The 22,502-nt window shown below is 35.5% G+C and overlaps 2 protein-coding genes and 2 long non-coding RNA genes across 8 annotated transcripts in view; 2 read left to right on the top strand and 2 right to left on the bottom strand.

The window, feature by feature from the left end:
- The window catches only part of LOC147761812 (uncharacterized), a 271,082-nt gene that overhangs the window by 184,060 nt on the left and 64,520 nt on the right, over nucleotides 1-22,502 (top strand). The gene's annotated exons all lie outside the window — the stretch shown is intronic.
- Nucleotides 569-22,502, bottom strand: part of LOC147761813 (uncharacterized) — a 61,182-nt gene continuing 39,248 nt past the window's right edge. The window contains exons 3-4 of the mRNA XM_087013130.1: nucleotides 1,404-1,576; nucleotides 569-1,173 (exon numbers count right to left, since the gene is read on the bottom strand). Of these exons, the coding sequence (XP_086869256.1) occupies nucleotides 1,412-1,576 (165 nt within the window). The 3' untranslated portion in view covers nucleotides 569-1,173; nucleotides 1,404-1,411. The remainder of the gene's footprint in view (nucleotides 1,174-1,403; nucleotides 1,577-22,502) is intronic.
- On the top strand, nucleotides 3,121-5,471 carry LOC106151467 (uncharacterized). The gene has a single exon (XM_013524742.3). It carries the CDS (start codon nucleotides 3,552-3,554, stop codon nucleotides 4,161-4,163), a length of 612 nt encoding a protein of 203 aa, XP_013380196.2. The 5' UTR covers nucleotides 3,121-3,551; the 3' UTR covers nucleotides 4,164-5,471.
- LOC147761816 (uncharacterized) lies at nucleotides 10,243-17,782 on the bottom strand. Of its 5 annotated transcripts, none has more exons than XR_015334674.1 (4): nucleotides 16,250-17,581; nucleotides 11,894-11,957; nucleotides 11,324-11,461; nucleotides 10,243-10,824 (listed from the first exon to the last, which is right to left on the bottom strand). It is a non-coding gene; the product is annotated as an uncharacterized LOC147761816 (long non-coding RNA). The 5 variants fall into 5 exon arrangements; XR_015334676.1 differs by having other exon boundaries at nucleotides 11,787-11,957; nucleotides 16,250-17,568; XR_015334675.1 differs by having other exon boundaries at nucleotides 10,243-11,461; nucleotides 11,787-11,957; nucleotides 16,250-17,569.

The raw sequence follows: 22,502 nt of genomic DNA, 5'->3' as shown, positions 1-22,502 counted from the left end.
TTATAAAATGCAAATAATTAGCACAAATACACAAAGGATCTCATCCATTTGATGCATATTTTCTTTATGATGTAAATTGTGTAACATAAAATATAACATAAATTTGTATATCATGAAAGACAATGAAGAAAAAAATAATGGGGAGCCCACCCGTCCAACAAGTTCTTTTTAAATTTTACGCAGCAATAGTAGACTACGGAACATGACAAAACTATGATGTGCATTTGTTGGCAAAATTGAAGTTACAGTAAACTAACACATATATGGTGGCAAATGCTTTGAAAAAATTAGGACACGCAAACCATCTTAATTCAACTAGAAAACAAATGAAAGCCATTGGAATATAGCCCCCCCCCCCCCCCCCCCATGGATAGATAAATAAAATTAAGGAATTAATTCTTTTAAACATCCACACCAACCTAAAACTATGTTATTTATAGAATATCATACTGCCATACAATGTATCTATTCCTGTTAAATTAAACCAATAATCTATATTTCCAACAACAGTTTTATGACTTTTATATCTTGAGATTCACAAAAAAAAATTTATTAACATCTACACCTATTTAAAACAATGTAATTTATTTGAGTATTAGAGTGTTATACAAAGTTTAATCAAATCAAACCAATTCAATGTGGTGTAGACAATAATTGAACAACTTAAGCCTCACAAAAGCATAATTTAAAAAATTATTTAGCTCGTGAGCAACCAGAAAAGAAGAAAAGAAATTTAATCACTTGGTTGTCTCAGTTAGTGGGTCAAAGTTTAAACAGTCAATACAGTCCCACACATTTTGATATTTAATTTTAAAAGAAAAGGCTAAAAACAAAAACAAGTTTTACATCAGTCTCTTGTGATAACACATGAATCTTCTAATGGGACAATCATAAAAGTTGTGGAAAAAATAATAAATAAATAAATATTAATGCTTAATATCAGTGTTGCCTGATATTAAACTGACTTGACACCAGAAAACTATGGAACTTGACATGCTACACTCTAATTATTTCTTTGATCCAAATTAATGCTGAGTTGTAAGTAACTTTCAGAATAAAAACATGTCTTAGTTCTACTGGTCAAGATTTGCATTAGATGAAGTACATCAGATTTGTCCTTGCTTTCATGCTGATAGGAAGGTGGTCTCCTAGGTTTCTCTTCAGTTGATGAATCTGGAAAAATATCACAATATTTCTTCAGAAGATATCCATCACTTTAATTCATCAAAATGTCTTTAAATAAAGATATCTTTATACTGTAAAAGAATATATCAAATACCCAACTGCAGGAATCATTTCAATGAGCAAAATGGGACACTTTTTCATTTTGTCCACTATGCAGATAAGGCAACTGCTCCTGACAAAGGTATTTGATTTAATTGATTAATTAAGAAACAATTTACCTTAGCTGTCAGCTGTGGTACCATATGGTCTGGAGTTTTTTGTTATCTAATCTCCATGACAACAGGTCCAGATAATCATCTGCAAACACATCAAAGATGGCGTCCATGGCCTCGGCAACCACCCACAATTTCTGGTCCTTTCTCACGACTTCCACAAGAAATGAGCCAAAATTCTGAAGGAAAAAACAACTCAACATCAAAACTGGCAAATATACAGACACTAAACAGCAACCAAAATTTCAACAACATTAGCAAAAGAATTTTTAAAATTCTAAAAGCAACCAAACTGTTCCCTTTAACAATAGGTAAAAGAAACAAATGTTTTTTCTCTTTACAAGCTCTGTTGGTTTTCTGATCATCAGTACAAACTTTCATGTCAGAAAGCTTTCAATATATTAAGTTGTTATCAGCTAGACAAACCAGTTCATTTAACACTGGTACTATTCCCTGTGAGTAAACTGTTAACTTAACCATACATGACGTACATGTACATATCTGAGGTACCCTGTAGGTGTTTCCATCTCTGTCTTAATGGTGTGGTGGATCACTGATATTACAGCTGCTATCAACAAAAAGTGTTTTCCTGGCCTATTGGCACACTACCCTGAGAGACAAAAATTAACACTAGGGATAAATTATCTTTGAAACAGAAAAGCTGGCAAAAATGCAGTCATGAAAAGTAAAATAATTGCACATGCGCACACAATAAAGGGATAATATCTCTTCGCATGAGATCTATATATTTCACAATAAAAACATTTTGAACAATTTATAGAAATATAATATATTGTTTTACCACAAAACTTGCAGTTATAGCTATTATTCTAATATTTAGGCTTGTCTTAAGACCACGTGACCTCTATTAATGGCTATACTCTCTTTATAATCTATTAAAAGATTATGACAAAAAAAAATTCTAGAAAAAAAAGGGATTCTTTAACCAGTGGTAAGTATTTGAAAATTGTTGTTTTCTCCAGGAAAATTCACTTTTTGGCCAAAACGCCAGCAAAACTGTCAAAAATTATCCCTTTTTATTCCTTATAAAAAGGTCTATTCTTGCTCATTTTAAAAAGTAACATGCCTTGGTGGAGTTAATGAAAAAAAACTGTTAAATATCATTCCTTTTAAAAAGTCCAATCCTGCTCCTTTTTGAAAGTAACATACCTTGGTGGAGTTAATGAATTAAGTTTTAATACCTATAACTGAACTAAATTTTTTATATAAATTCCTTAACCTAAACAGGCCCAGTAGCCAGGGGATGTGGGGGTCCCTTTTTGCTGGGAAAATGTTCCCTCTGAGTAAAAATTTATCTAAGTAAACAAAGATTGGATGGTAAAAGTTCCTTTTTTTTTTTTTAGAAACAGACCCCCCCCCCCCCCCCCCCCTTTTTAAACTGCTGGCTGCTGAATGACTCATCACATCATCTACAGAACCAGCCTGGCATGTGTGACAAATACAAACTGACTGATAAAATCACTTCTTGTCTTTTAACTAACTAGATGTGAGCTTGATGGAATGTCATGTCACATGTTTACCAATGCTTAGTGAAGTAATAACAGATAATTATATGCAGTGGGTTGTGCAGATAACATCTTTAAATTATGGCATCTGAAGTATTGGAGAGAAATGACTTCAACCAATCAGATGTCCACTGTAACCAGCAATTAACATCATCCAATAGAATGACTGGATTCAAGATTTTAAACAGGGGGTTCCTAATACAACTTTATGCATTGCTCAGTACAAAAACTGGGTGCATTGGATATCTTAACAACAAGTTCATACAGAATCCAAATGGATATTCTTATGGTGCTCTGAGAGTTGAATTGTGAAGACAATTTCAGTAATTGGAAAGGACATATAAAGCCTCATAAGTCTTACACCTTATCCAAGTGACAGGCTGGCTCACAGTAAAATGTAAAACAGTAGTGTAACAATGGCTGACGGATTGTCTGGAAAAGGAATGACAAACCAAAAAAAGAAATTACGTGAAAGCCTTGGAATTGTAACTTGTGACAAGAATCTTTCAGTGATTAATCATCTCATGAAATTCAAGAAAATAATTATACTGGGGAGAAACCTTACAAGTGTAGATTCTGTGTCAAGACTTTTATACCACCAGTTAAGTTCTTACAGCATTCAGTAAAAATGTGCAAAGGAGACAAACCTTACAAGTGTAGACTCTGTGACAAAACTTTTACAGAAAAATATAATTGCAAATATCATGAGAGAATTCACACAGGAGAGAGACCTTACAAGTGTAGATTCTGTGACAAAACTTTTACTCAAAAAGGCCATTGCATTGTGCATGAGAGAATTCATACTGGAGACAAACCTTACAAGTGTAGATTCTGTGACAAAACTTTTATAAACAAAAATAGTTGCATACGTCATGAGAGAATTCACACAGGAGAGAAACCTTACAAGTGTAGATTCTGTGACAAAACTTTTACACAAAAAGGTCCTTGCACTGTGCACGAAAGAATTCATACTGGAGACAAACCCTACAAGTGTAGATTCTGTGACAAAACTTTTATAAACAAAAATAGTTGCATATGTCATGAGAGAATTCACACAGGAGAGAAACCTTACAAGTGTAGATTCTGTGACAAAAATTTTACACAAAAAGGTCCTTGCACTGTGCATGAAAGAATTCATACTGGAGACAAACCCTACAAGTGTAGATTCTGTGACAAAACTTTCAGTCATAAAGGGAATTGCATTAATCATGAAAGAAATCACACAGGAGACAAACCTTAGAAGTGTAGATTCTGTGACAAAAGTTTTAAAGACAAAAAATCTTGCATTTATCATGAGAGAATTCACACAGGAGAGAGACCTTACAAGTGTAGAATCTGTGACAAATCTTTTATTAAAAAGGGCAATTGCATTGTGCATGAAAGAATTCATACTTTAGAGAAACCTAACAAGTGTAAATTCTGGGACAAAACTTTTACTCAAAAAGGCCTTTGCACTCAGCACGAAAGAATTCAAACTGGAGACAAACCTTACAAGTGTAAATTCTGTGACAAAAGTTTTAAAGACAAAACATCTTGCATATATCATGAGAGAATTCACACAGGAGAGAAACCCTTTACGTGTACATTCTGTGACAAAACTTTTAAACACAAAAATTCTTGCATACGCCATGAGATAATTCACACAGGAGAGAGACCTTTTAAGTGTAGATTCTGTGGCAAAACTTTTACACAAAAAGGTCCTTGCGTTGTGCATGAAAGAGTTCACACAGGAGACAAACCTTACAAATGTAGATTCTGCGACAAAAGTTTTAAAGACCAAAAATCTTACAAATGTAGATTCCATGAGGAAACTTTTACACAAAACAATTCTAGCAAACTTCATGAAAAAAATCATACTGGAGACAAACCTTTTAAGTGTAGAATTTCTGTGAAAACTGTCACCCCAGAAGGGAATTGCACTTACCATGAAAGATATTACACTGGTGACAAAACTGTTACACAAGGTTTTTGCACTGTCCATGAAACCATTCATACTGGAGAGAAGCATTATACATGCAAATTCTCTTGCAAAGAGTTTATAACAAAATTGGCCTGCACTAGCCCTAAAAGAATGAACACTTGTGAGAAACCAGACAAATGTGGAGTAGAATTCAGTCAAGGGAATAATTGCAGAACACATGAAACAATGCACAACAAAAGAAAACATGATTCTAATAATATACATGGAACTTTTAGCAATGAAAGTGGACATAACAGTTTTCTAGATTCAGAGGGGGAGAAGGATGTTATAAAGAATGTGGAAAATAAACTGACAAACAATAATGTCGTAACCCATCATATATATGAGGAAGACAGAACAGAATACAATCATAAAGATGATGACACTTTTACCACGGAGAATATCACCATCATTACTGACAATGATATCTATGAAATACTTACTGGCATAAAAAGGACCACACCAGGTCTCATTATAACAATTATGAAAAATCCTTTCTACGCCTTTCAATGGTGTGTTCAGATGACAAAAACAAACTATTACCTTATAAATTTGCTGTTTTTGGACAACTAAAGAACAATCACATGTCACTGCTTCAATTTTTATTTGTTTAGTGTTTATCAATAATCATTCAGAATATATTTTATACCTTGTAGGTTCAGTATTCATCGGACCATTTTCTTCCATGATCAGACACATTGTCTATAATAGATCATCTATAATAAAAGAATCGTACTTAGTCAAATACATGATATTACACTAGAAAATCCCTCTCTATCTTTATTGTTAAAATAGAAAGGGAAATAAACAAGTGTTTCATTTTCCTAATTTAGATTATTTCATTTTTTAATGTATCAAATTTATAGATATATCCAATGACTAAGCGGCAGAATAAAGAGTAAAAAAAGAAACTTCGTTTTGTTCAATTAAGAAAAGATCAAACTCCAAATGAATACTTGATTAAACCACGACACATATTACAGACTTTAAAGTAACAGATTCAATGGCAGCTTGACAAATGAGATGTTGAAAGTGTTTAAAATCTCAAAAAATAGATTGAAAGAAAAATGAAAAAAAAAAAGAAAAACACCTTTAAATGTAATACTATATGCTTTGCCTAAAAGAATTCAATGTTTTATCACTGTTCTCTGTCAGCACCATTTCAATATTTTAAGTTATCAACTGAACACAACAGTCCACCTAACACTGACAACATTCTGTATCAGTTTAAGGGATAATAAATCTTCGTATGAGATCTATATTTCACAATAAAAACATTTGTGAATAACTCATAGAAATATAATATATTCTGTTTTACCACAAAAACGGCAGTTATAGCTATTATTCTGATATCTGAGCTTGTCTTTAGACCACGTGACCTCCATTGATGGCTATACTCTGTGAAAATCTCTTAAGAGATTTTAACAAAAAACCAAACTTTTTAGAAAAAACCAGGGACTAACTTTGAATGTAAAGATGGATTCATTAACCATTGGTAAGTATGGGAAAATTGTTGTTTACTCCAGGAAAATTCATTTTTTGGCCGAAACGAAGAGTTATTATCACTTTTACCATAAGGAATACTGAGCTGTAGTCAACAAATGAATTTCTAGCATAAAAATAATATGAATAATAATAATAATAAATCCACTTACCATTTTACTGTAACAAATCGAAATGTCAAAACATAGACAATTTGGTGAAAAAAAAAAAGAGGCTAACCCATTCCTGTCTTCTTACTGATTTTTACCTGCTATCTGCACAAATATCAAAACTAGCTTTTCTAGCTACAGAAATCTGTTGACAGAAATTTTATGTCTGATCACGGGTAATTATTGATACCATATATAAACTTAGTATTAATACAAAATATACGAAATATGCAAATATAACCCATTGACAGTGGCCCCTGTATTGTGGTCAACTGATGACCCCATCACTAACCGCCAGTTTACCTCAGTGTCCTTAGTGCTGTCTTCCTGACTTGTTAACAACTGACCACTAAGTGAAGGCCTTGGGTTGCCGGACCAGGGTGGAAATAGTGCTGCGATCACTCTGTCTTCATGTAGAACTTGGACAAAAATATTATAAATATTACGTAGTTGATTGTGAGAGAGTTGACCCCCCTTTCCCCCTCTTACGCCTAATTAAAGTTTGAAAATGCATAATAATAATAATAATAGTGACTGATTCTTAAATAAATTGACTGGTTAGTGCTGAGGGAACGCATTCGGTCCCTGGTTGTGAAAGGGTTAAATGCCCCCCCCCCCCCCCCCCTCTTCCCGCCTCGCCCTATTCCGGCTGCTTACCCTGAGCTTCAGAGATAACTTGAAACAAACCTCTACACTATGGCATACCCTTGGCGTTACCAGTTACTTGAAACGGCAAGGGTTAATTGCTATAAAGATCTGAAGTTCAGGGTGCGGCTCCTACACCTGTGTGTCAAAACTATCGTTGGCTGGTTCATCTTCTGCCGGGGGTTGAACAGTTAACGTGGTCAACAAATTTTTAGGGAGACACTGATGGCATGGAGATGTATCATATTGTCTGAAAGTGCTACACGGTGGAACTGGAAATGTGGGATATTTTTACACTTGTCTAAAAGATTGTAAAAGCCTCTGATTATAGCAGCTCCACGCTTTATTTATATTTTGCTGTTGAACTGATACTTCTCTCACCCGTCCGCCTCTCCCTAAAATGTTCCACTCCAGAGAAAATCAATAACGCTATGGGAGAATTGTACAGGCAATTGACCTACATTCTCCACTGCAGTTATTGGCGCTAGTTTAACAATGTTATGACTTGGACGTGATAACGTGATTCACGCCTATGATATGAAGGTTTATAATTTATATAAATAAATTAATTAACAGGGCGTGTCGATCAAATAATTGAAAAGTTGTGAGGGTAAAGGGACATCGTTGTTTACAAAAGTAATAAAAACTCAAAAACCTGAAAAAATGACTCAAAAACAGAAAAAATGCATTTTTCTCTTATATGCAAATTAGATTAGGCCTACCTGTAGTAATATAAGGTTGTCCGGAAGTGATGTTCACATCAGAGATTTCAAATCGCGGCAATCTTGATCACTTTAGCTATCTTAATTTCTATTATTTGATAAAAAAAATACATATTTGAAGCTAGCAAAAGTAATTTCCCCAAAGAAAAATAACAATTTTCTTCTCATTATAAATCATTGCTCGACCCGCACTTCGGAAGAATTTTGTAACAGCTAGAAGGCTGAGAAGGGCTTCTTGACGAGAGCCCCGGTGTACGCCCCCTCCCTCCCCTCGAGAGGTACTGTAAAGATCACTTTTATTAATATGTTCCAGCGAATAGGAAAAGTTTAGATATAAATAACTCATATTCCAATGTTTTTTTTTTTTTTTTTCGCATTTTGTCTGTGACTCTGCTGAATTTGAGATAGAGAGAGAGAGAGAGAGGTCTTACGTTAGATCGCGAGGATGTGGTATTTAACTGCTATGAAATTTCCATAACTTTCATGTCCATATTGAATTATCAATTCGGCAATAAGATTTAGATAACAAGATAATGTGATTAATATAGAAATTGAGAAAAATGAAAAAATCAAATTCAAGAAAGATTGCATTTTTTATTTTCCACAAAATCCAAATGCAATAATTTACCAGTTGACTTTATTTTGGTTATTCAACTGAAAGCGTACTCATTTTTCCCGTTTCTAAAAATAAAATGTGCCACTGATATCTTAATGTTTTTTTTAACTACAGATAGAGACTTAACAGTTTCTTGTGTCCAGTCTCGTGAAAATTAACCTCTCATTAATACATGGAATAGATAAGCGTGTCAATCCTGGTGCAACACAAATGAAAAGCGAATGCGGTAAAAATTCGGTCATGGTTGTCGTGAGGCACAACCTACCGCCGGTCTTATTCAAAATACAGTAGAATCTACCCCGACAAAGAGAGAAGACATTCGCCTTAAAACAAAGCTGTTTGATAGTTGACGTGGTTATAAAACATTGGATACAAAACAGTAAAGGAAGACAATTTTATTCTGATATTTAGGACATAGTGACTGTAAAACGTCTTGGATTTGTTTCGTTTAGCTTGTTGAAATGTTAAATTCATATTACTACAGTATCTAATACTTTGTAGGGGGTGGGGGGGGGGGGGTGGAGAGAATTTGTTATCTAAATAGTTATACACACATTTACCAGCCCCACTTCAGACTTCCCATAGATTTTTTAATGTTTTATCCTTTTTTTTTTTTTTTTTGGGGGGGGGGGGGGGAGAAATAAAAGTGAGATGCACACGCCCCCCCCCTCCCGCCCCCGCCCCCGCCCTTAGATTTGTCATTGAGAACGTTGCCAATCATGAAAATATGTGGATTATATTTGGTGTTTCGTTTTGGCGTAGGACACAAATAGAAAAAATCCACCGTGTCTTGCGCTTTGGTAGCTCACCTTACATCTTAGATTTTTATAAACAATTTAATTCTACATTTGTATAGAATGATCTTGAACTCAGAACCGAAGATGAGGAAGAAAAAGCACCAAGAGAGGTGCAATAAAATTCCTTTATCGGCATTTTTAGAAAAATAAAATGTTAAAATTAGTTTGTTTTGGCCTACAATCAACAGCGGTTAACGGCTTGTCACACCTAACATCACCTAACAATTCTGTGGCAGACGTCACAATCATGTTGAGACAGAACAGACGCCAGAATATCACCTTGAATAATAATGATTATTTCTTATTTATTTGTAATTTATATCGTTCAGTCTGATGACGACCAGGTTGGCCGTAAGCTAACGGTGCGGGAATTTTTAGACTGGTGTTTGAGAACTTGCATGTATATATCGTTCAGGTTTAAAGACGGCTAGAAGCATCCAAAGCGACGTTATGAAATCAATGCATGTTACTGTATGTCCCAAGTAATCGACCCTCTACTTTCGAATTTAAATGTGGAGAAAATTTGGGCAAAATCTAGATCTAGACGCAGCATATTTCCATTCGTTGCTGAAATCATTTAATCAATTTTTGGCATCGCCAGCAATAAAGACCTAAAAAATTTAGCATCTCACGTAGCCCAAATTGCAGAAAATCAGCAAAAGCTTATTACTCAACTGTCTTCAACTAATTTCAATTATGAATCGCTATTGTCTCTCTTAGATGATAAGGTAGACAAGGCGATGGATATCTCTGAAGCACTTTACAATGAAACGAGAATAATAGCGACGGAAGTATCACAAAATTTGGCAGCAAAGATGTACAATTTACAATCGCATGAACTGTTAACAGCTATTATATTCTAATTCGCTTACGCTTAAACGTATATAAATTATTTATCGTCTAATAACTCTCAACGAATAAAACCACTTCATCTTCAAACACCAAATCATTTATTTATAAATAGGAATGAGTCGATGTGCCTCTGCCTGTGTACAGACGATACAATATTACATACAAACGTTTGCTCCGTCACCAGTTACATTTCCCACATAGCCTAATTCCAATTCCGGTACAGCTCGTACTTACATGAATCTGATAATTTTATAACGCATAATCAAACCCCATCTTTATACAAATGTTTTTATACAAAAACTTTTATTTGGAATAAACTGGAATGTCTGTACATTAGCGTAGCTCGACTTCGAATGATCGTTTCCCTTCCTCACGTGATCTGTTCACCTTTTGAATACAGCGCCCCCTGTACCTCCTAATAACCTTTCTCCTAAGACACGTCATCGTTGACCCGTTAAACGACAATAAATACATTTATATTCTAATTCGCTTACGCTTAAACGTATATAAATTATTTATCGTCTAATAACTCTCAACGAATAAAACCACTTCATCTTCAAACACCAAATCATTTATTTATAAATAGGAATGAGTCGATGTGCCTCTGCCTGCTTCGACCACAAAGAACGGGCCTCCTCTGTGTATCATTACTTTATCCTAAAAAAGAAAAAACAAATACAATTTCATCGACTTATATACGTACATAATTTATTAATCCACATCCACTCTGGATTCACATTGTCCTACAATATCGACAAACAAAATGTAAATGCATATCAAATACCCAAGTTTAAAGATACACTCATTCTTTGCAATATATTGTCTTTAATATAACCGTCTTTTGCTTTATCCGATTTCCAGCGACCATGTTTTTTGAATAATCGTTCTTTTATCCCGCAATTTGCTGCAGCTGATGCGCCACCTGCTCGTAGACTATGTAGACCAAATTTACTTTTATCAAAACCCAATTCTTCAAATTTTTGTAAAACTGTTTCTCTCATACGTGTATACGACAATTTTCCAGTATCCTTTAAAACATGTTTTCCTGATTTCTTTAAATACTTGACCGATCTGAAAATATACTTCTCTGAATCTTCTTCTATGTCTGCGGCTCTTAGATATCTTTGTAAGAAAGCATATGGGCATGAAGTCTTACCTGTTCTGGCTATTAAAACATTAGATCCATCTCTGTATATATCAGTTTTGCTTTTTTCTATAAAAACTTCAAAATATGAATTTTTGAATATAATATCTGTTCTTCTAATTGAGGATACCTCGCTATATCTTAAAAATCCTGAAAATGATAATAAACATATACAGGCATCTCTCAAATCGGGCAAACTGGCGTTAGATTTTGCAAATCTATTAACAAGTTTATTAAGCATTTCACTGGTTACTATTTCCTTTTTTATTGTTCTGTTACATGACAGTCTTTTTGCTGCCTCCACAATATTACTGATCAAAGCGTTATCGCAAGGATTTCGTGTTATTCCAGCAATATCATGAACCCACTTTAAGGCATATTTCACATCCTGTATTGCTCCTGGTTTACTTTCTTGTTGAATTAAACTTAACATATATAGTGCAATGTGATTTGTGGATGCCGGGAATATGTTAACCTCTGTAAATTTCCCTGCCCAATTCTTCCACTTTTGAAATATATAAGTATACTTTTTCACCGTATTATCTGCTCTAGATTTCAATACAATACTTGGTAACTCTTTACCCAATCTTCGTAAAGTTGCATTATTGAAATCCTTTAATTCCGTCCAAACTCCAGATTGGAATACCTGTAAATACAAATAAAGAATTTTGATGAAAACACACCAGTTTATGTTTACTAATATAAAAGCCCATTTTTAAAACATTTCAAATGTTCTTTTCATGCATTATAGGCCTACTGTTTTCAAAAGCCAATCCAGACAATCTTATATATTCTCTTTTAACAAAAAAGAATGAATTATCCATTAACTCTTAACCATCGTTAAAAGTATGCTTTCATTGCCTTGATTATGTATAAACATTTTGTACACTGTCCATCCTGATTATCAACTTTCATAATAACACACCTTCATGCCACCAGACCTTTCAAATATATGAATTTCATTTAATGTTGTATAACATTTGTTTCATCGTCAATCCTGACTTGCAAAATATATTATAATTCACCTTTATCTCATCATACTTTTCAATTGAACTTTTCAATTCTGTGTAACAATTGTTACAGTGTCAATCCGAACTATAAACCTTTATAAAATATACCTTCATTCCATAACGCTTTTCAATTATAATTTTCAACTCTGTATAACATTCGGTGCAGTGTCAATCCTGACTACTAACCTTCCTAAATTATACCTTCATTCCATCACGTTTTTTCCCAATATAAATTTCAGTTTTGTATAACATTTGTCGCAGTGTCAATCCTGACTGTCAATTTATATAAAATACATCTTCATGCCGTAACAACTTTCAAATATATATTTCAATTCTTTTTAACATTTGTTGCATTGTCAATCCTGACTGGCAACCTTCATAAAAATACACCAACATGCCATAAAACTTTCAAATATATATATTTCATTTCTGTGTAATATTTGTTGCAGTGTCAATCCTGACTTGCAACCTTCATAATAATACACCGTCATTCCATCACACCTTCTATATATAAATTTCAATTCTGTATAATGTTTGTTGCAGTGTCAATCCTGACTGGCAACCTTTATAAAAATACACCATCCCATCTCGCCTTTGAAATATAACCTTCGTTTTTAGAAAATATTTTTCTATTAAAATCCTGTCTCCCCATCAATCCTGACTGCCAAAACTTTATCCTTAAATTTCTGCGACCCTATGTAAGATTGCTTATTTTTCCCCTGCTTAAAAATACCCTTGTTACCGAAAATAAGAACATCTTTTATGTACATTTTCCACTTCATATCTCTGTCAAATATCATTGGCCAAAATGCAGCCGACTTCCAACTTGGAACGACTAAAGTGCCTTTTGCTTTACAATTTAATAAATGGTTTATTGCCTTTGGTACCAAACCTACAGGTGGAACTATCCAATTATTCTCATGCTGCCAATTTTGTAAAAATGCATCTGTTGCCTCTGTATTTGGATTCCAAAATCTTGAATTAAAACGGTTTGTCTTTGTATTTTCAAAATTCGCAAATCTATCTACAGTGTGAGGTCCCCACTTTTTATCCAAAAATTCGAAAAAAGAAGATTCTACCTCCCAGTCGTCTATGTCTACCAATTTGCTGATATAATCTGCTTTTTCATTTTTTGATCTAGGTATCCAGTTTACTGTCAAACTGATTTCATGACATGTACATAAATGATATATTTGTAAAGCTAAATGTTGTAGATCATGTTTCATAGATCCTGCCTGTATAATCCTCACGACATTTTGATTATCTGTGTACCAACCTATTTTACTTCTTTTTATAACTTTAATAAAAGCTTGTAATGCAATTGCAGTTGCCTTCAACTCCCTCCATGTCGAACTTTTCTCCTTTTCTTCATCTGACCACATTTTGTGACAAATGTCAGATTGACAACGTACCAAATATGCACCACATGCATAATCACTAGCATCTGAAAATCCCAAGATTTTGGGTATTTCGTTTAAGAATAAATGTCTTTTATTTAAACAATGAATGTTTGACAACCAAAAATGTAACTCATTCAGAATTTCTGTATTTGAACGAAAATTTTTGCATTCGTCCCAACTGTTTCTATCATTGATTGCGTGATACATATTTCTTGTCATTAATCTACTTATATCTCCAATAACAGTTGACATTGATATAATTTTTCCCGTAATTCGAGCCAGCTCACGTGCCGATGTCATATTAATATTTTGCATCAGTTTTCTAATATCATTTTTCAATTCTGAAACCCTTTTTTCTGTGATTGATATCGTACCCTGTATCAAATTCCAATGAATACCTAACCAATCAATCTCTTGAACTGGTCTCCATATACTCTTTTCATTATTCACTACGAAACCCGATTTTTTCAAGTCTCCCCTCACTTTGTCTGAATATTTTTTGCACATCTCAAAATCATCACTAAATCCAAATCCATCATCCAAATACAACACTATAGGTATAGACCATTCTCTCCAGTGTTTAACCAAACATCTTAATACTTTGGTAAAAATGTAACCTGCTGAAGATATCCCAAAAGGTAAAACTGTGTAAACGAAATATTTAATTTTTCCTTGAACAACCCAAGAAAATCCCAGAAATTCTTGCTGTGACTCAACAATATCTATATGATGATAACCATTTTTTAAATCAAAACTAAATGCAAATCCTTTTGAATTTACGTACTGTAATGCAATTCTTGTATCCTCAAATTTAATACTCTCTTTCCAAATGTATGGATTTACACATCTCAAATCTAAAACCAAACGTTTCTTTTTCCCATTTATTGCCACCGTCAAAGGATTAACAACTTGTGGTATCCCTTTAAATTCTTTGATACGGCCTGATTGTAACAAATCTGATATTGATTCTTCTACAAAATCCTTATTGTCTAATGCAGACTTATTGTTTTTCATAATCATTTTTGGTGGTGTATTTATAAAAGGAATAACATATCCTTGTTTTATTACATCTAATACATACGTATTGGCACGAATACTTTCCCAAAAAGCTACATTTTTCTTCAATCTACCTTTCACATTGTCGCTATTATACTTATCTTTTAGAGTTGTATCTGTCTTATTGACTGCCGACCTGTGCGTAGCTGTAGTAGCTTGGGTTCGGTTCCGTGTTGTTTTGAAAGTATGACTGCTTTTGCTGGTTAAATTTGGAGCATTCTGCTCGCCAGTGACCGTATTGTCCACATCCAAAACACTGGTCATACTTGGACGGTTGACTTCTTTTGGCTCGAAAAAGCCTTTTGAATGGCCCTGAACCTGAAAAATTGGCTGAGGCTGTATATTGAACAGGCATATTGGAATAGCTATTATAAACACCAGACCTACGTTGACCGACATTGTTGCGTTTCTGTTTTTTCTGGCGCAATTTTCTATTTGCTCTTATCTGGGCTGAACGAATTTTCTTTTCGTCTTCACTATCATCTGCAAGATCATCGGATTGATATTCTTCCACAGCTTCCCAACCAGCATCCGATTTGTCCGCCAATCTTATAAGCTTGTTACGTTTCTTAATTTGATCTACGGACCTTTTGAGTAACTGTCTTCCAGACTTCACTTCCCCTTTCTTAAAGTAACTTTCTGCAATTTCAAGGTTTTCAAGTACTTCAGTGTTAAATTCAAATTGTTTTTTTTTTTGTTTCCTTTGAACTTGAATTCAATTTCATGGGATGACCTCAATTTTTTGTTTTCTGCTATATTTTTCTCGGACAGTTCTCTTTTTAATCCTTTAAACTTTTGATCCATATAGGATTTAAACAAATTGAAAGTATCAGCAAGATTTGAGCCAACTTCACCTGGTATTTGTTGGCCACTCCCTTCATTTTCAAACTCTCCGCTCTCCTCGGTCGAGTAGTTTTTATCCTCTTTGTTTGATGCTACACCCTCCGACTGTATCAACTCAGGTTCGCTCACCTCAGGCCTCTCAATTTCTTTCTCAGTATGTTCAGAATCTGACTCAAACACTTTCTCTATCTTTTGTGATTTCCTACCCTTTGGCATACTAGACGTTTGAAATATGAAATTCAAGCTTAGGAAAACTGGAATGTCTGTACATTAGCGTAGCTCGACTTCGAATGATCGTTTCCCTTCCTCACGTGATCTGTTCACCTTTTGAATACAGCGCCCCCTGTACCTCCTAATAACCTTTCTCCTAAGACACGTCATCGTTGACCCGTTAAACGACAATAAATACATTTATTCAGTTAGGGCAGGGTATATCGAGTCCGTTGATTTTACCTCCACAACTTATACAAGAAACTATAACTTTTATTCAGTCAAAACTCAAGGACCAAGCTCCGACTTCAACTTTGATTCACACCACTACAAATTTCTACTATAAGCATCCACATTTCGTCACTGCCTTTCACAATCAGTCACTCTTCATTAGACTAAAATTCCCCATAACGACTTACCCTCATTCGCTCACCGCATACTCAGTCGCCACATATCCGGTCCCTCTCCAGCGCAAGTGTCTTCATGGTACTTTTATCAAACTACCATCCATTTTTGCCATTTCCAATGATGAAACTCACTATTCCATCCTCACGCATACAGACTGGTCTTTATGTCGAGGCTCATTCCTCAAATCTTGTCCACAATATCCTATTGTGATTCCTGTTTTTGTTTTTTTTTTTTTTTTTTTTTTTTTTTTTTTTTTTTTTTTTTTTGAGAGCTGTGTTAGCAGTCTTTTACTGAACTTACGCCCAAAAATATTAGGGCGTATTTTACATTTCAACAGAGTGCCGTTTCCTCTTCCGCACACTTCATTACCAAAGACACCTTATTATTCACCAACGTGGACGTCATAATGCTCCCATACCAAGACGTCCCATATCTTCAATTGTCATCATTGTGTCGTGCACCTACCATGTCACTGCACAATTAATACTAAGATAGCTTATTTTCCGGAACGTTTATATAATTGTCATAATTTTCTTTTGATGAGACCATCAAATACCCCTTTAACCTCATTGCTCCACAACACTTGTTTGCGGAAGAGCGCATTAACGATCTCATGGGAGATACCTTGTTATCTAAGCCTCCTTCCTTAACCATTCCGAAAATCAAGATTCTTCACAATAAAATTGATTCTATCATCGCCTCGACTGACCATTTAAATTTCAAACGCATCATACCTGCGGTAAAACGGAAGCAACTAGTCTACCATTCAATAGCAGACATATTTCCCGACAGTCAGCAATCTGACGACCTTACACCCCTTATCCCTCCGCTATTGGTCTATCGGTATTTAACATTCTCTTTACCGCCTTTTTATCTTGTAAATTCGCTAGATTATCTGTTATCATAACTTCCCTTCAGAACGTTGTCTCTGTTCGAGGTTTTCATCTAACCTTTGAAACCACCTCACTTCCAACTACTTTTAAAATTGATTCCCCGATTTTTGCATTGCCCTATATCACCGAATCACTTGTTATTTTGCTGCTTTTCATTATAATTGTCATTCTCGCTTTTCGCAAATCCTACGGACATAGACCTGTCCTGGCCTTACAGATTTCGACATTAGATGATGCTGTTGTTTTGCCTGTTAGGCTATGCACCTTCAGGGTAGTGTAACGGCCTGGAAAGCCCACACACCCACATTGTTCGATAATTTTGAGATCCATGGTTGTATTTATCTCATGTTGCACATAAATTGGAACGGTATCTGTCTCTCAAATGACGAAATTGATCATTCAATCACTCTTTTCAATCCGATTTCCTTAAAATACTGCCAAACGTATACATTGAAAAAGATGTTTGCTCAGCCATTCTTTGCACTCTTCAGGGGCGGATTTAGGGCGTCTTCTGGGTCTTCCGGAAGACGGTCAGATTTTCAAGATTACATTGGCGGGTATCTAATAATTTCTGTCGGAAGACGGTCAAAAATGAAGAACGGATCAACAAAGATAATTTGGAAGACTGTCAGGAAATAACTCTGAATCCGCCCCTGCTCTTAATTATTCAGTAGTGTAGTTGGCTTTACAAGCACGATATCATGCCTGTTGAAGTTTCTTTTTTTTTTTTATAATTACTCCAAAAAGCTGAACTCTTGCGACACTGCTCATGCATTGATTTGAAAATTTCAGGACAGAAATCTTGAATGAAACTCACTCCATTGTTATGCTTAAATGTTCTGACATTTTATCTTTAGGGATAGACATATTTAATCAGTTTCATATTCATTTCTTAATAATAACTCAAAATATATTAATTATTTTTAGCGGTGAACTTATTTGTATACTACTTTCATAATAATTTTCGTTATAAGATAGCATTTTGCGGTAAAATTGTAAGGGCTATGGTAATAATATTGTTTACTATCCATTTTATCCTAGTGACCGTATTTTATTCAGCTCTCTATAATTATTCATAGGTACGATGTTACACTCGACGTCCGGTGCGATATCTTATCAGTGTTTTGATAGCATCGTCTTAGTCCCTGTAAAAGAGCCATCGCTTTTGATACAGGTTAATCATTTACCTTTACTTTGAATTTGTTACTACACGTTTATTCTTATTTGTATTTTAACTGCTTTATATGTATATTTTCCTTTTTTCAAATAGCTGTCTATCTAGTTGACATTCATGATACTTTCACAGGTCATATCGATGCAGGTACATGTATATCAGTTCTATGTAATTGTTCAGAAATCATAATGATATAGTCGAGAATTGCTTATTCTATTATCGCTCACAGACATCTTCATTATCTGTTGCCACGTAATATCATACAGTGAAATCTTCAGACGTATTCCACTTCCTTTTTGCCGAGCACCTAATCATTCCCTCATTCCCTTCATTCCAACACCTCTATAAAGTCGGCCTCCTTCGACGACCACTTCATCCACTCTGCTTTGTGCCACCACCAAGACAACATCATGAATGTTCTCGTCATGTCATCAGACAACGTCACTAGACCTTTTGATTCCCTGCGCCAAAGAAAGGACTCCCCGTGGGTTCCTCGAGGTACCATCATTCAAGGGCACCAGGCAACACCGGTATGCAACACCACTCTGGAAGAGGCGCTGCCAGCCATTAGAGCGATTGCTCCAACACTACTGATTCTATATGGTTGGATGGTCACCTCGCCCAACCTGACCTCGGAGGTAGGCTATCTCCTTCATCTGCTGTTCAGGGCACTAGGGACGATGGCTGCACCAACTACTCGGCAGAAGGCGAGGGTGGTTATTCTACCCTCCGTGCGCCTTAACGGCAACTAATGAGGGCGGCTTCTTTAATGCGGGACGTGGTCATCGTACGCCCGCGTTCTTTGGTTCCTTCGTGGTTCGGTTCCAGGGACCCGGAGGAAGTAGCCCTTCAGTGTAGGGACGTGTTGGCCGCCGCCCTGCGTTTCCCACCTTCACCACCCCAGGCAAGACTTCCTGCTGCAGCTATGAGACGCATACCCAGGGGAACTCGAGACCACCCTCTCCTTGTCCCGTCTGAAGATGACATGATTAGCGACGGTGCGTCGTCCCAGAAGCAGATGGGCCAGACCGAATGGGGGACCTAAGAGGCCGGAGCCTAACGTTCGCCCAGCGGGCCTTTCTGATGATGACTCCGACATGGAAGAAGCATAAGCGGAACTTTAAGATAACAAAAAGAAAAAAGAGAGAGAGAAAGGAATGCCTCCAATTCCCCTTTTGGTCAAGTAAAGAAAAAATACGTCTGAAGATATCACCTGGTGTTGTGTGTGTATGTGTGTGTGTTTTTTTTTTTTTTTTTTTTTTTTTTTTTTTTTTTTTTTTTTTTTTACATATCTTAGGTTTAGTTATTACTAGTTACTTTTGCAGGAGCAAAATCTTCTAAGGCCCGACGGACATGTAACGCAGTTGGTAGCAAAATGAGCCTTTACGTAACATTTAGTAATTTAAACTTCTGTGTAATAGGCCAATGCCACACCTGGCTTTCTGTGAATATATTAGTCACACTGCTGTCATCTCTATCTCTATCTCAGATTTTCTACAAGAGCAATTCCAAGTGATTATCCTTTAATCTCTCAAAGGTACAGAGAAATCTTAATCTATGTTGAAAGTCGGTGTTGGACGGTGCTACCTTAACTGGAGATACAAATGTGACCATTGAACCTCATAAGAATATATTTTCGAAGGGCCGCACATATATTATAGTAAGCGCCTAGTATTATGTTTATTAATTTTCAATTCCGGGTGAAAGTTTTGTTTTATCAACGTGCATAATATAGAGTAGAAGTTTAAGGCCAAGTAGCCGGTATAACTAGTAACCGTTTATATAAGGAGAATTACAGTGACCTCACCCTCAAATTCAGTATAAAGGGGCGTCCTGATTTCAACACAAGAGACGAACGCCCAGGGACGTCAGAGCAGGGAATTAATGTCAGAGTGACCAGCAACAATGAGAGCACGAGAGGGAGACTGAGGACCGAGGACGGCCAGGTCAATCAGAGTCAAGATCGAGGGAACGACTGGGTCACCGTCTTACCGTAGCGCTGTGCTTTGCCTAAGCTAGATGTCCCTGTATGTATGTAACGGGTTTGAGAAATAAACTGTATTAATAGGGAAACCTATCATATACTGTTGTTTCATTTGTAAGGTTCGATTCTAGGTTCACAGATCGAGAAGAAGTGAGCAACAAGAGTCGTGGATTTCCAAACAGCTTTATTCCCACTACCTAACTCGTTCTCTCTACCCACCACCTGTTCTATTTATATGTAACTTAATGTCTCATTATAATAATACCTTATAATCAATCTTACTAGGCGCGGGCGCCGCGACATCCTATAGTCTAGGCGCGGGCGCCGCGACATCCTAGGGGCGTGGGACATGCTAAGGGGCGCCACCGCGTCCCTTACACATTCTTACGAACCTCGCGCACACGCCAAACAACCGTCCCCGTTACATTTATTGATAAGATATTGATAACCCAGTGGGTTGAAGTTCTAGATAAAATATTCAGGGCACTACAATAATAATAATAAGATACATTTTAAAGAATCTAAGGTTTCATTCCATATCGTTCTATGTAGATCAATCCAACTCTGCTGAATGCAATCAGTTTAACAGATTAACACACCTCCTCTTGTTTCAAACTTTCTCGTATAATTACCACCTTTTCTGTATTCTACTAAACGCCAGGCGGAGGCGTTACAATTTGAAATATCAATTCCCGATGAAAAAAATATTTGATACGAATGGAATTTTATTTCTTTTATTACATAAAATGTGTTATTCGAGTGCTGTATGTGAAAGAATCATGTGATGTATGATATATTATGAAATCTTGTATATGTCAATATTGACAGCATGAAATGACAGGAGGATATTGGGGAAGTAGAATAAAACTGTTATAACTTGTGCATGATAGTACAGACGGGTATTTTGATAACTGGTTGTATGATGCAAAGTGAAAAACATCAGTTTGAATAAAATCCTTCGGCAAAATATATGCATAGCGTATCTTCACGGCGTTTGTGCTGACGTGTTAAAATATTGCACGGATTTTCCTGGGATAAGTGGTATTTTTCTCCAAGAATTTTCTTGGGATAAGTGGTATTTTTCTCCAACTAATCAACCCTTCTTTCCTGCCACTGGCTAAAACTGTGTAAAAATCTGGGATAATTTAATAAACGCCTTCGTTATCATGACCAGGTTCCACGCACGCACACACACACACAGACATTTATTCGGAAGTTTATTTGTCATTGTGAAGGTAAATGACATCGTACATTAAGATATGATCGCACGATTTAAAGTTTATAAAGTTTTCGTCTGCTGATTCCTACAGATGGCGCCATAGTATGCTCAGGTCGGTCACATATACTTAACTCTGTTCATATAAAAACGTGCATTTGACCGTAACCAGTGACGTAAATATTGTTTCATTGTGGGGGTGTTAGGGTATGGGTTTAATTTTATCAATGGCGTATTTTGAAATATATCTAAAACAAAATGCGTCATATGCATTTTATTGCAGTAAATTGTAAATTAAGGTTCACCTAACAGATAATGATGATAATTGATAAAATAATGCGCCCAAAATATCCTGCTTCCTCCCCCCCAAGAATCATATGTAACCAACACTCCAGAAAGAGATGTCACGTCTTCATCAGTTTTGAGTGACCAGGGAGTGGATGCGAGGCGGTCCAGATACTAAGTATACGAATATATCAGTTTCAACCAATTTAGTACAATGTTGTAAGATATTAACGTTAGGTATTTGATGATAACCTATTTGTGATTCAATTTTGATGCCTAAACTTTTAATACTGGTTTTGAAAATACCCCAATATTTTCCCCATTTTGCTTCCTCCATTAGAATGAGGATATAGTTGCACTTCATGTTAAAACTTTTCCGTTGGTGGATGTAGTCAGCTATAGGAGAGATTGTAAAGGAAGGAGAATAAGTAGTTATTGTACTTGCTAGCAAATATCTTTAAGAAAAATTATTTTATTCAGTTAAAATTTATGGCAAATTGACAATATTTCATTGAATAATATATTTTTGCTGTCTTGTGAGCTATAATTAAAAAGTGTTCTTTTTTTCCAGTAAAAATTAATTGGAAATATTACATTGAATAATAAATTCTCAATTTTTAATTTCTTTTTATGTGTCCAGCGCTCACTATGTGCCTTTAACGGCGGCTTTACATTAAATGCTCAGATAAGAGATTAGAATACTTGATTTCAT

Source organism: Lingula anatina, chromosome 5, assembly GCF_051362555.1.
Source record: "Lingula anatina isolate TDL-2025a chromosome 5, LinAna3.0, whole genome shotgun sequence".
Classification (NCBI taxonomy): Eukaryota; Metazoa; Brachiopoda; class Lingulata; order Lingulida; family Lingulidae; genus Lingula; species Lingula anatina.
This window is presented reverse-complemented; position numbering and strand designations above follow the sequence as displayed.

Coding starts and splice junctions, on each gene's coding strand:
- LOC106151467 (XM_013524742.3), top strand. CDS start 3,552: ATGTGCAAAGGAGACAAACCTTACAAGTGTAGACTCTGTGACAAAACT.